General features: G+C 39.6%; 1 protein-coding gene across 5 annotated transcripts in view; it reads left to right on the top strand.

Moving 5' to 3' along the window:
- STIMATE (STIM activating enhancer) overlaps positions 1-13,542 on the top strand; it is a 38,362-nt gene that overhangs the window by 1,037 nt on the left and 23,783 nt on the right. For 3 of the 5 annotated variants that reach the window (XM_049826407.1, XM_049826409.1, XM_049826406.1), the window contains one exon: positions 70-1,482. The exons of 1 other annotated variant lie outside the window; for it this stretch is intronic. In XM_049826407.1, coding sequence (XP_049682364.1) covers positions 1,254-1,482 — 229 coding nt within the window. In that variant the 5' untranslated portion in view covers positions 70-1,253. Of the gene's footprint in view, positions 1-69; positions 1,483-10,609; positions 10,628-13,542 lie in introns of those variants that run through there. One more of the 5 variants, XM_049826410.1, reaches the window with a different exon arrangement.

Raw genomic sequence — 13,542 nt, forward strand, 5'->3', positions numbered from 1 at the left:
TCATGTGGCTGTTACGGCGGCTCAGCTGATGAGCAGTAACGTGTTATGCTGCTCGTTTGAGTTTGGCAGAAAGGCAAGGAAGCCCGAAGGCCGTAGTGACCCCAGCCCTGCCTGCTCTGAGGGAACGACAGCGTGGAACAGAACAGTACTGGTAGATTTTTCTCTCTATCCCATACTGTAGTTGGCATCTTTCAGATGAGGAGTGAAAAAGAAGCCCGGCGCTTTTACTCGGCTGACCGTGAAGGTGGTGTTAATGAAATGTGGGGGAGGGAAAAGGGAACGTCAGCTACAAGTATTTTACGGTTTGATCTAAAGACCAAGATCCTGTTTACCTTAGAATTGAACCAATAACCTTTCGTGCTAGCGTCATACAATTATGGTTAAGTCAAAAATTTGCTAACGTGCTACATTTGCATACTTGAGTGTTTCAGTCATGGTTAAAAATTGCATTGCTCTTATAAAAGCTATGCATGTAGCAGTCATCGTTACGTTACTGAATGACAACAGTAGGCACTGCTGTAACATTTGGTCAGTCGGAGCATCCTCATAATGAGGAGTTTTAGCAGTTTCCAAACAAAAGTACCTCACAATGATGTGCACACACTGTTGGTTTTGGAATTAAGAGATACAAATAGATAAATCTTATGGATTGTGCTTCAAAAGATGAAGAGTTACACATGGTTTTTTGCCAGGATAGTATCTTTTTTCTGGGAATGGTGTCGCTTATCTTTATGCATTTTACGGTAACACTGGACTACTCGGTGAAGATAAGAACAAGTGAATACAAAAAGTATGTACTAGGAAAATGAAAGCCTACTTGTTAGCTGTATTTCCTAACTTCACTCTGGTTAGATTTTTTTAAACCATGAACTATTACGTTATCAATGAAGTGCTTGCAATTGTGGAACAAGGGAGCGAAAGGGAGGTAGCCAGTCCTCGCAATGGTACTGGTGAGAAAAGGAATCTGTTTCCAAAGGACATTAGAGCAAAAAAGTTGCAACTTGTCATGCTTACTACTGCTTACATTTAAAAAGAGGAGGATAGGTACGTTTGTCGCAGTTTTGACAGCCCCGTTCTCTTCTACTTTATTTTGGGCCTCTCCCTGCTAGCAGGAGGAGAAGCTGACCCCACCGCCTGGACCATTACACTGGTAAAAGAGCAGTTCTCCCTCAGTTAATGCTGTGCTACGCTGGAAGCGATGGTTCTGTTCTGTCTGCTGGTTTTGCTGAATGTTTCTATCCTTTTGATCTCATATGCAAAACATCTGGTATGTTGTTCCAAAACCTTTAAAAGTTGCCTCAACAAGTAGGACTTTTTGTGACCCATGTGACAGAGAAGCAGGACCTTGTGGCCAAGAATGGGAGGGAGAGCGTGACCTCTCCTCAGCAGTCGCCTCAGCACCTACCCAGTTATTCCTGTCCCTGAGCTGCTGTGGCGGAAGAGATGACACAACTTTTGGAGCTGGATCACAGAACCGATACCGTAAGAAAAATAAACAGGGAGATGTTATTTTTAAGCTGGAGTGTTTCTGTGCTCTGGTCCTGTAGCTAGCCGGCACAACAGAGGGGGTAGTGCTGAGGGAGAAACAAGTGGCTGTAGGCAGGGACTGCTTGAGAAGTGGCACTGCTGTCAGGTCAGAGGTCGGCCTCCCTTTTGAACAGCATTAATTCTCCATGAGTGGCTGTATCACTTCTCCAGCTCTTGTCCGTAAAAAAGTCAGAGAACTGAAGACACATGACTGACTGATACTTAAATTTAACTTACAAAGGGCAGGTCACTTGCCTTTTTTTTTTTTTTTTTTTTTTTTCTTTTTCCCTCGAAAGGGAACCCTAGAAGGTGATACTGTAATACTTTGCTAGTGATTAATGGTGCAGAACCCTCTGTAGAAAAAGAAATTAAAGTAACGGCAACAGAAATATATTACATAATTGCTCTTTATGCACAGAGGCTGTTTTCCTTTGAAAAATATTTGATTTGACATGTAAAGAATAAGAATTTTTGGTAAGTGGCTAAATCAAAAGGCTGACCCAGACTTGCCCTTTTCTAGATAAATTTTACCATGCTTGTCTTCAGTGGAACAAAGAAATTTTTTTTTTTTCTGGTCGTAGTAATTAGCTGTAAGAGGAGGACACCCTTTTCTGTGCCTCATTAGTAAATGTTCATCTACAAATGACTGAAGGAGTACTCTTAAAGCAAAATTGTTTAAGATCTGACACTGCAGTTTGCCACTTTCTTGTGTGTGCACCTACCCAATTGCTTTAAAGTTATTCTATCAACTGACCTGCCGATGACATCAGTTGAACTTCATCTCTTAAGGGCTAAAATGTGGTTAAATGTCAAGTTTCTAATTTGGTCAAGATGCGGTGACTCTCTGACAGAGTCACTGGTTGCTGCAACTATTTTCTAATACTTCAAATATTTTCTAATATTTTCTAATACCTCAAAGAAAGGTTTTTACCCCAATCATATTATCAGCCTCCCTTGTGTGTCCCCTCACTACTAATTTAACACAACCAAGAAGTGACAGAGAATTTCTCACTTAGAGCTGACAAAACAATCATTTGAAAATAAATCAGAAGTTTCCTTGTCTTTATAGCTCTTGCCTCTTGTTCTGTTGCAAAGGGACTGAAGAACTGTTTCACTTACTGTCTTACCTCACAGTAGCCTGCTAAAGGATCGACTTTGTTCTGTTATCTTCAGATTGAAATATACAACTTGTTGTAAACCCCTGATCTTTTTCCCATAGAAGACAGTTTAGCTAGTTATCATCTATGCTGGACTTACGCAGGAGGCTCCCTGACCCCCTTAACCGAAGACTAGAAGTTTGCATTTGTTTTTATTGCTGTAAGTCATTCAAGGCCCCTCCAAATCCTCTCCTCCCGCTCTCCATGTAGTGTTGTCCACAGACCAGAGAAGAGAGGTCCTCTTCTGCTGTCTGAATCAGTAGTGAGTATACCTAATGCTGTCGGAGCCCACCAGTCTGTTGTCTTTAGTCATTGTGGATTAATATTGCACGGCTCCGAGTTCAGCTCTCTGCTGCGAGAGGCACGTTGAAACGGCTTCACCCGGACGCTACAGATGTTCTAGTACATTGAAAGTCGTTCTGAAGTTGGGCTGGATGACTTCTCTCTCCTAATCACAGGCTCTAACTCCCTATCAAAGGGAACTAATTGATTAAAAACTACCTCTTTTTTTGCAAATCTGCTTGGAGTGGCAGCCCTTTTGGATTCTCACTGCTAATTCTCAAGTCTGTTAGCCTGTTCTTTTCGAAGTCTGTTGCTTAATTTTGCTCTTGTCCGTCCTGCTTAAGTATGCATTATTTTCCTCCCTAGTTTATTTAAGCTAAGCCACTTCATAACAGGAAGTCTTAATGGGTTTCCCTGGATGGGAGAGATGTGTGTTTATGCTTCAGGTCAGTAAGCCAAAGATAATATTTTTTCAAAGTTTCCCATTGTAATGCTTGTATATTTTTTCATGGGGACCTTGATTTAAAATGACAGGTTTGCTTTTTAGGTGCTTGGGGGTTTTTTTGATGCACTAGTTATGGGGTTTGGTACTGATGCCACAAAACTGGTTTGAAATATTTTTGTGTAATATAATTTGTTTTGTCAGTAATCCCAAGCACCTTCTGAGCGTTCTCTGGTTAGGCTTTTATTGGTAATGAATGATTAGAGAGTGGTGTTAGCACAGTATTCCCACATGTGTACAATGTAGGCATAGTTGTAAATAATACAGTTTTTATTAGCCAAACTTGCAGAAGGGTATGGGGGGGACGACACCCACTGCCAATCCCTTCACCCTATCTGAACACAAACTCTTTCAAGTACTTCATCTTGAATAGGTAGTTTATTTACTAAACTTGTTTGTCAGAAGATAGATACCTTATCAGAGTGTGGCCATGTTTGTTTTGGGATACCTAGGAACAGCTAAGAAATTAGATGAGACGTTTTGATGAATTATTGAAATAGAGAGTCATTTGATCCTCTGCAGGTAGAAGGGTTGTGTCCATCTGTGGAGAATACGTACATGCAAATATATATATATGCTGTAAAGGAGACAAAAGCATGTGGGACTGTTACTTTTTTACAGCTTTATTGCAGTTGGTGTCTGTAGTCACACTGAGAAGGGTAAAAGCTTCTCTGCTAACAAAAGTGAAATTACTGGGTACAGGTGCCACTGGTGGATAAGTTAGTAGGTAGGTTTGCCACTGAGGGTCACAGCTAAAAAAAAAAGAAAGGTATCTTTTATAAGAATTGTTTCTATTTTGTAAGGTCCTCTCTTTGCTTACGCTGTCATAAAGGAAGTACCTTAAAAACTGCATACTTAAAGCCCATTTACTTTACAGCAAGATTTTCCCACCTGATAAGCCATGAATGCTTCTTTCTGTAATAAGCTATCTTAGCAGGCTGTTTAGTAGAATTCAAAATGCTTTAGCAAAAATATGCTTTTCAGAGGAATGATTTCATATTTTTGTCAAGGTAAGGGAGTATTATTACAGGGAATAACGTTGCAGGGAGCAGGGACTTAAGAAATTAAGTCATTTCAGTGACCTTTCAAAAAAAAAAAATCAGTTTAAAACTAGTAGATACAAAAGAACTAAAGCATGTGATTTTCAGTTGTTTTCCACAGCAATTTTCTTTCTACTTGAACAGATTTGAAAAATGAGAAAACGGCAGGGAGTTGACTTTGTAAGCTGTAACATCAGCAGTGAAATGCAGGCTTCTGAGTAACAGTAACGAGTTTGTTCTACATGGCAGTTTCCTAAGGTGTAGGGGCAGTGGCCTGCTAGTGAGGTGGTGTTTTATTAATAAAGGCAAATTCTGAGTTGATAACATCCCATCCTTGTACGTATTCACTCTTGAGTGATGCAGGACACGTGCACTTGAATTGCTGAGGACCGCCTCGGAAATGTTCGTTGTGCGACTGATTTTAAAGCTTGTCTCGTACAGAAGTTTCAAATCACAAGTAGGATATTTCATATTTATGAAAATGTGAAGAGTATTGCACTTACACAGTGGACCACCCTTTGTAGAATGCAAATATTCTTTTTCCTAGAACTCTTCACAAGTGCAAGTTCCTGGAGAATTGCCAGATACATGCGGAACTTGGATTCCAAGGTGTATTCGGGGATTTTCTACGATTAGGCAGTCTGAGATGACTTTAAGGACCACTTCCAGGTATCACGGCAATGGGGATGAATCCCCCTTAGGGAGGCTAGTAAGATATGCGACTGCGCTACGTTAAAAAGCGAAAGTTGAGCAGGAAGCGAAGGGAGAGTTAAATTTTAAGACAGGAGGGGGTGGAAAAAAAAATTCCAGAAGGTGGAATCAGCAGGACTTCGTCATCGGAAAGGAAGCGGGTCGGTGGGCTGCGAGGACGCCCCCCCCCAGGGGCAGGGACCCACCCCCCCAGGGGCAGGACCCCCCCCTCGGGGCAGGACCCGTGTCAGGACCCTGGACAGCTCCGCCGCTCCTGCCCGCCGGCGGGCAGCCCGCCCTCCTGCAGCCTGCCCTGGGATCCAGGGTTGGGTTTTAGTCGAGCGCTGCTTAGGTCAAGTAAGTAATAGTCTTACTTGACGGCCAGGCTGCAGGTTCGGCTGGCTGGCTGGCTGACCTGAAGGGGGGATGCGGTCCCCTGTCGTCTGGCTGGGGGCCGAGGAGGCAACAGGAATGGGGTGATGGTAGGAGGAAGGAGGCGTTTTATCCTCTCGCTCCTTCGGGCCCAATCCATGGTAACTTGTAATGATCGGTATCTTAGTGGGGTATAGTAGCTATTATTCTGCAGGTCAAGTGTCTGCTTGTGGCTGCAGGACCCGGAAAAGCCCTGTGAGGTCACTTTGGTCATGGCCAAGTAAATTATGCCTTACAATGATCAAGTGTTTTGCTGTCCCCGGATGGTGAGGTATCGCTTGCATCTGTGTTACATGGCTGCTTCTTGTTTGTTTTAAATAAATCATCGGTCCTTTCAGAGTCTCTCTGACATCCTTATCCGTCTTCGAGACAAGAATGAGAGATGCGCTACGAGCTGTAGCAGAAAAAAAAATATGCAACCACATGGGTAAATTAGCTGAGTAAATTGCTTTCTTTTACCATGCTAATGTTGTAGTACTCTTTAATGTATGAAATATCTAGTTGGGATAAGTCCTGTCCCTTGCGAGCTCTCCACAAAAAGGCAAACCTTGCTGATAAATTTCATGTTGTACAAAAGCAAGTTATAATAGTGTTGTGAACTGCTCAGCTGACCTTTTTTTAAGTGACTTTGAAATGAATTTAGGAATATCAATTTTGAAATTCTTTTCTATTTTGAAAACAGAAGACCAATCTTGTTTTGTAGCGCAGTTAGGTATGTGTCTTTGCATTTACTGACAATAGGAAAAACATGTTACCATAATGTTTAGTCCTGCTTAAACTACATTTCCTTCCATAATTGAAACTGCTTGCAAGATGTCTGATTCTTTGTTGGTTATAGATTGTAGTAGCGCTTTATTGGGTGGCTTAATGTCTTGATCGTGTCAGGTCATTAATGTTTTAGCATCACTAAATGCAGCAACTATTCTTGAAATACCATGCCAGTAAAAGTTAAGGGGGGGGGGGGGGGGGGGGGAAGGTATCAATTTAGAGAAATAATCCGTAATCTGTAAGTAAGTTGCACTTTTCATTAACAGTTGTCTGATGCCCTTCTTTGTCTTGTTGGCTCAGAACATATTACATTTTCTTATTACTCAGCTGATTGCTGGATATAATTGTACTCCAGATAATAAGATTGTTCTAAGTATAATTACGCATGTCATTCACATTATGAAATGTTTAGGAAAAAGGATAAGTTATGTTGACATTTGTAAACTATTAAAATGATAAATTATCCAGAGACTCTGAAGCTGTGTTTAATTAGAACCAACTTCTGGACTCTTAGCTAGGCTGTTGTTTAACTGTAAGCTGCATAATGAATGTGTTCTTGACTAGTGTTTTATAATTAAATTTGTAAGGAACTGATTTGTACAAATACACACTGCGCCTTTTTGCATTCTGCAGTGATATTAATTTCATGGTTAATGAAGTTTACATTCTTAAACTGGTATTTAACAAGGTCTTATCTGTGTGGATTTTGTTGATGAAATGGAAAATCAGGTCTGCTTTCTCATGCCTTCTGGTAGGAAATGCTTCGCGTTCTCAAAGATTTCTGGATCACAGCAAAGTGTATTCCCTGCAAAACTTAAATCTCGCTGTCAGACTGAATGTAAGCTTGGAGCTTTCATGAGACTGCCTTTGCAGGTCATGTGGTACAGGGATGAGGTTTTAGGGTTTAATTAGGAATAATTAAACTTATTCACACTGTTGCTGAAGGTACTGAAGACCTGTTTTTCTACCACTGACCCCGAATCACACATTTTATATATATTCATTGTCATAACCTCGTACATATGTTGTCATATGTAATGAATGTTGAGAATGAAAATGTGCTAAAATGGATTCACAGTTCAAATTCCTCATAGCTTGCATTCATGGTTCAGATTCATAGCTGCAGGTGTGAGTTAGTTCACAGGCATGCTAAGCTAGCATAGGGAGAAGTCATCCCCAGGAACTTGTTTTTTCTATTGTTCATAATGTTTTTTTCTCTAGATGCTGCTTTTTTTTTTTAATAATCAAATGTTTTTGTAATTTGAAATGTTTTGACTTTGGTCATCCTAACTTCTGTCACATTTTTGGCTATCCCAGATTCTAAGACCAATCATTCCTTCTCTTGTAGTGATTAATATGTGTTGGCTCACTTGAGAGGAGAGGAACACAGTTTTATGTTTCCTTGTTTCATCTTGTTGATGGGCATTAAATAGAGCTTAGGAGGACTTGGGAAGCAGCTGGCCTGTAAGCTGCAAGGTGCTCAGGACACGAAGATGTGTGACAAGGAGTTCATTTGTATACTACTTCTGTTTGAGAGGTCTCTCCATTGCTGTGCTCCACTGACACTGTTGAAAGAGATGAACCAATGGAATTAACTAGAAACTGTTGCTGAGAAGTCAACTCGGGAGAGGGGTCCTGAATTTTTAAGAGTTTCAAATGTAACACTAAGTTTTATAGGACTGACATCCGTTTGGTAACGGGTAAAACTTACGAAATCATTGTCCTGGGCTTGAATGCTCAGAACTTGGCCAAATACTGTTTTACAGGGTTCATCTTACCAATTTTGGACAGGCTAGCCAGTCACCTTGAATAACTACTTACAGAAACAACCTTTGCTTGCTTTTTGTTTTTCCACTCTAGATATTTTTTTTCCATTTGTCAAAAATACAGATATATATTTTTTTCCCATGGAACAAAAAATATTTTAAAATTACAAACAACTATTGACAACTAACAACATATATCCTCTGACTCTAAAAAATTTTTTAGGATGATATGCTCTAAAATTTTAATTCCTTTTTAGAATAATTGCTCTTACTTCTTTCTTTTGCTGAAAAAGCTACTATGCGACATCTTTCAGCATACCTTTCTTGTTTTGAGGCTGATGGTGTGACTAGCAGTGTATGTTGTTTTCTATGCATAGGGTTTTAATGCTTTCTTTGCAAGGTAATTGTGATGTTAGAAGATAAAATAGTCTAAGAAACTTTAAAATTAAATGGGGGGGACACCTCACCCTCCTCCATCTAATCTTAAAAACTTAAGCTTTCTTATGGCAGTATGTTTTTTGGTGCTGGCATTAGGTTTTGGTGTTTTGAAGCTTTTGTGAAGCTTACACAAATCTTAAGAGGTATGAAGCTTTATCGTTAAAAAGAATGTTCATGCACATGTAAATTATTACCTGTTTTATCTTGATTTCAGTAATTTAATTTATGCGGTGAATGCCTAGTTGTTAGATACTTTATATCAAAGAAAATCTGCATAATTGGCTGCTGACTCTCCTTTCATGATATTTGATCATGTGTAAAGAGAATGTATGAAAGTAGGTTGTGTATCTCTTGTTCTTTTTAAAACAGTTGGTGTTATGCGAAATGTGTCTTGCTTGCAATTCAGTGCTTCGATAGATTCAGCAGCCTAGGAAGAATGAATCTGGTAAGCAAAGCTATTTAGAAATTAAATGGACTCTAAACATATAGTGTACATCTACCTTTGGTCTCCTTGATTTAATATGTTTGCTGTTTATCATTTTCTACAAATGGAAACACAGTTTTCCTTCTACATTCTTTTTGTGTATATCTGAACTTATATTTCAGGTTTGCTTTCTGCTTTTAAAACTGCTAAGTTACTGGCTTAATTAATATTTTAATGAATGATGAGTGAGTTTGTAGCTGTGCTTTGGCAGTTCTGTCAGTTCCCAAGAGCTGGTTTAAAACAACCGGCTTGAATGACTTAAAGTTCATTGATATCTGTTGTCATACTAATAACGTTAGGAAAGCTTCATGCATTATTGAGTGATCTTGTGAATGCTGTACGTGAAAATGGTGTTGTGAATCGTAAATTGCTGCTTAGTGCACATTAATATGGATTGATTCTGTTTGTTTTGTACTAAATAATTCATGTTTCCCAAATGGTTCTTGTTTTTAATAGCAAAAAAAACCCAAACCACTTGAACACAGCAGACTGTGTTTTTCAGCTTTCACTAGGTGTATAAGAATGGTATGTCTGTTCTAGCAACCTACCTTTTTATTTTTGGGTAGTTCTGTAATAACACCTGGTTCAGAGTATAAATGTTTTTCAAGAAGGCTGTGTATTAAACTTCTAAAGCCAACGTTACAGTCACTTTTAGTACTGGAAGCTTAGATTTGCCGTGCTTTAACTATCTCATACCTGTTGAGGAAACAGAGTAGCGTATGCTTCTGTCTCTGGAAGTGCTGGGAAACTGTGATTTATTGTGATCTTTCAAGCAGAGCACACCTTGACCAAACAGTGCTACATATGTTAAATGCAGAGATAACAAATGCCTGTCTCTAAGATCAAATCTTGTCTCATAACTTTAATATTTGGATAAATACTTCCTAAGCTATTTGTGCTGTTTACTTTAGAGTTCTTAAAGCAGTTAACTGCAGTTAACCCTTTATTTTTAGTATTGCTCTAGCATTGGCATGCCTTTCAGGAAGTAAAGGGCTGAATACTCATGTTTACATAGTGCATATTACATGCACTTTCTGACTGCTCTAAAGTGCTGGTCTCTCTGGGGAGATAGCAAATAGGTTAGCAATTGAGAGTGAGAACTTGTGTCTAATTCTTTGTCTGCTAGGTTAGTTTAGCTATTTTAAAAGTAAGCTTTACCTTTTTTTTTAAAAAAAAAGGAAAAAAGCTCAATTGCAATGGCTATTGATGAGGTATGTCTGGGCTGCACGCTCTACCAAGACACATTTGTTTCCTTTATTGACACCCGAGTTAATGCTTCTGTCAGAACCACACTATCATGTGCTACCAGGATACATGAGATCAGCCTTTGCAAAATTGTCTTAGACTGAATTGTATGCAACAGGTAATATGACTTCCTTGTGTCTCCCCCAGCCAATCTTCACAAGCTAAGCATTTGGAATTTTTTTTTTTTTGGCTTAAAAAATATACTTGTTAAGAATAAAAAGCTCACCAACCTCATGTAATGCATTTGGATGCCCTTCCTGAAGAAGCAACATGGTCTGTTTTATTCCAAAGCTCAGGTAGCAGTATTTTTTATTTATCCCCTTCCCCTCCCCCCCCGCCCTGATAATGATTTGTCCTCTCCTCCCCTGCACTGTGAAGGGGAACTTCACTTTGTGATAGCCATTCCCTTATCTATCACAAAACCTTTGTAGGGACAAAGTTTACAGGTAGGTTTTTAGCTGGGTGTGGAAACAGGTAGGAGGTAAATTTTTTATAGAGGTAACTTCCAGTAACTCTAATTCTCCACTGTTTATCCAGCAAGCACTGCTGCCCATTTGATAAATTGTGTGAAATCCAGTGTTGGCACATCATTTTCCACCATCTTATGTCATCTGTGTTGAGACAAAAGAGCCCTGGTCGTGAGATAGCTGGGTTTGGCTGATGCTCGGCACTAGCTTATTTAACTTTGCAGTGAAACAAAGCCTCTTGTTCTCTGCTCTAACAAGATTGCCAGTCAGACCCATTTAACTATTGCAAAGTTTTTGCTGCCTAAAAACTGCAGCCACAAGGTTATTCGAACTGCTGCCATTGGAACGAAGAGACTGGGGTAAGGTCGGCAGTTTTGCGGATGCCGCGTGGCTGTCCAGACGCTGAATCATTAGTCTTACAATGTCCCTGAATAACTAACTAGCTGGGTCATTAAACTTTATTGTGTCCAGCATTTCTATAAAGTTTCTCCCTGGGTGACTGTCTTTAATGGACAAGTTCTTAATTACCCACATATCTCTACAGAACCAGTGAGGCCAAGGATGCAGTGGAATTAAGAAAAGAGGTTGGGTACTTGTGTGGCTAATAGTGTTTTCTGTCCTACAGAAGTTTTAAAAATCCTTTTTGAAGGGGAGCAAAGCTGGTGAGCTCATGCACTTCATAGTATGTCAGTCTTTAACATGGACTAGAACAAAATTTTCCTCTGAGTTATGGAATAACTTTCCTCATCATGAAGAAACTATGGCTTCTGGTGTCTTTCACCAGTACAGCTATATCACAGAGCATCTCAGTTGTAGTTAATGGGGCATAGGAAGAGAAGGAAGAATTGCAGTAGGGCAAAAATTGGATTACCAGAACCATAGTACTTTTTCTTTTTTGTGTGGAGAAATGAGCAGCAAGCCAGAAACACTGGTTCTTTTGGTCTTTTTTGCAATCACATTTATTACTTTAAACACACACACACACACCCCCCCACGTTCCTTTTTTTTTTTTTTTTTTTAAACTATGAATATAGGGAGATGCTGAGCTCGTAAGTGTTGCAAAAGCTTTTGGCAATCAAGTGATACGTTGTTTACACACTTGTATACCTTTTTGTAAGCCATTGGTTTAGCCTGTTCTCATTAGGCATGTTGTTTCTTGCAAAGTTGATTTAAAAAAGAAAAATTCTATCTGGGGGAAATCTGTAATTTATTACTCCCTCTTTGCTGCTACCAAGAAAATAATGGGGGGGATAAAGTGAAACTGCAAGACAAACCTCTTAAAAGCTTTGCTTTAGTGGGAAAGGGAGCTAAGTTCAAACATATGAAAAAGATCACAGGTAACATAAAATTCACCAGTACTTGTCATTCCATGGTGGTGTGAATTTTCAGGAATTATTAGTGTGCATGTGGTTACTCATAGCAAACATGGTTCCCACTGTTACGGGAAAAGTATTCATACTAAAATGCAGAACAGTGTTTTTGATAGTCTTCCTAAATAGAATTTTTAAAAATTGAAATCTGGCCTGCATACAAGTTTCTTACAAGGTTAGAAATTGCAGGTTCAAATTTATGATGTTCTTCTGATATATGTTTTTCTGATAACCAAATGTTCTGAAAATTTTTCAGTTGTCCGAGAGTAGCCACATGAAATTCTGCATCCAATTCTGAGTTTGGGTGCTAATGCTTGGTTTAACTCTTCAGTTGTAACTCCATACGTAGTGAGCAAAACAGTATACTACTGGAAACTTTAATACTTGTCTTAAATGTTGGAAATTATGTGAATTAATATCAAAGTAACCCTGCAGATCACAACAGTCCTGTACTACCAAGGCTATGTTGGAGGACCTCTGTCGTTGCAACACATTATTCAGGAAGCCCAGCAAAGCCAATCTGCTGGAGGAGATTCAACGCTCTCGTGATACAACACTGTATGGAAGCTCAAACTGCAGCAGATTTCTCGCTTTTGCATTCTGGGCATACATATATATATATGTGTGTGTGTGTATGGTTTTTAGTTAGCCATACTTTGGTCCTTTGGTAACTGGCTCAAATCTTGGAGCTTTTAAGCATCATATCACAGAAAGATGATTTTTAGACTTACAGACCAATTTTTGTTGGAAGGGACCCCAAATGTCCCCTGTTCCCACCTCCGGCTCAGAGCAGAGCCAGCCTACATCTCCTTGCTTGGAGCATCATCCAGGTGAATTTTCGAGGTCTATGAGACTGAAGTCACCGCACCCTCTCTGAGCAACTTGTTGCAGAGTTTAATTGCTCTCGTTGGAAATTTTTCATTTCTATCATGCTAGAATTTCCCTGGCTGCAACTTGTGGCTATTTCCTCATGCCTGTTGCCTGTGCACCCGTGAGAAGGGTCTGAGTCTGTCCTTGCTGAAACTGTCCACGCATGTGAGCGGGTTTGCGTGTGTCCTGTGCAAATGTGTTCTTATCCTCGCTAACCCTTCCTCCTCTTGGTTTTCTTCTTCTGTTTGGCTAGCTCAGCTGTTGCTTTGCTGAGGTCTGATGACAGAAGTGTGTAGGAGGTTTACGAAACAAAATGTTTTGTCACGTGCTTTGACTTATTTTTGAAAAAGTTTTGAGAAGCACATATACAGGTGAAATTCCCAATTCTCTCCACAGAAGAGCAGTGTTATTGTAGTACAGCTGCAGAAAACACCTAACATGTTGAATATTCTTTAGGTTATTTTCATTTTTTTTTTAAATTTAAAATTAATGAGCTAGAGAAAT

The sequence above is a fragment of the Accipiter gentilis genome, chromosome 23 (assembly GCF_929443795.1).
Source record: "Accipiter gentilis chromosome 23, bAccGen1.1, whole genome shotgun sequence".
Lineage (NCBI taxonomy): Eukaryota > Metazoa > Chordata > Aves > Accipitriformes > Accipitridae > Astur > Astur gentilis.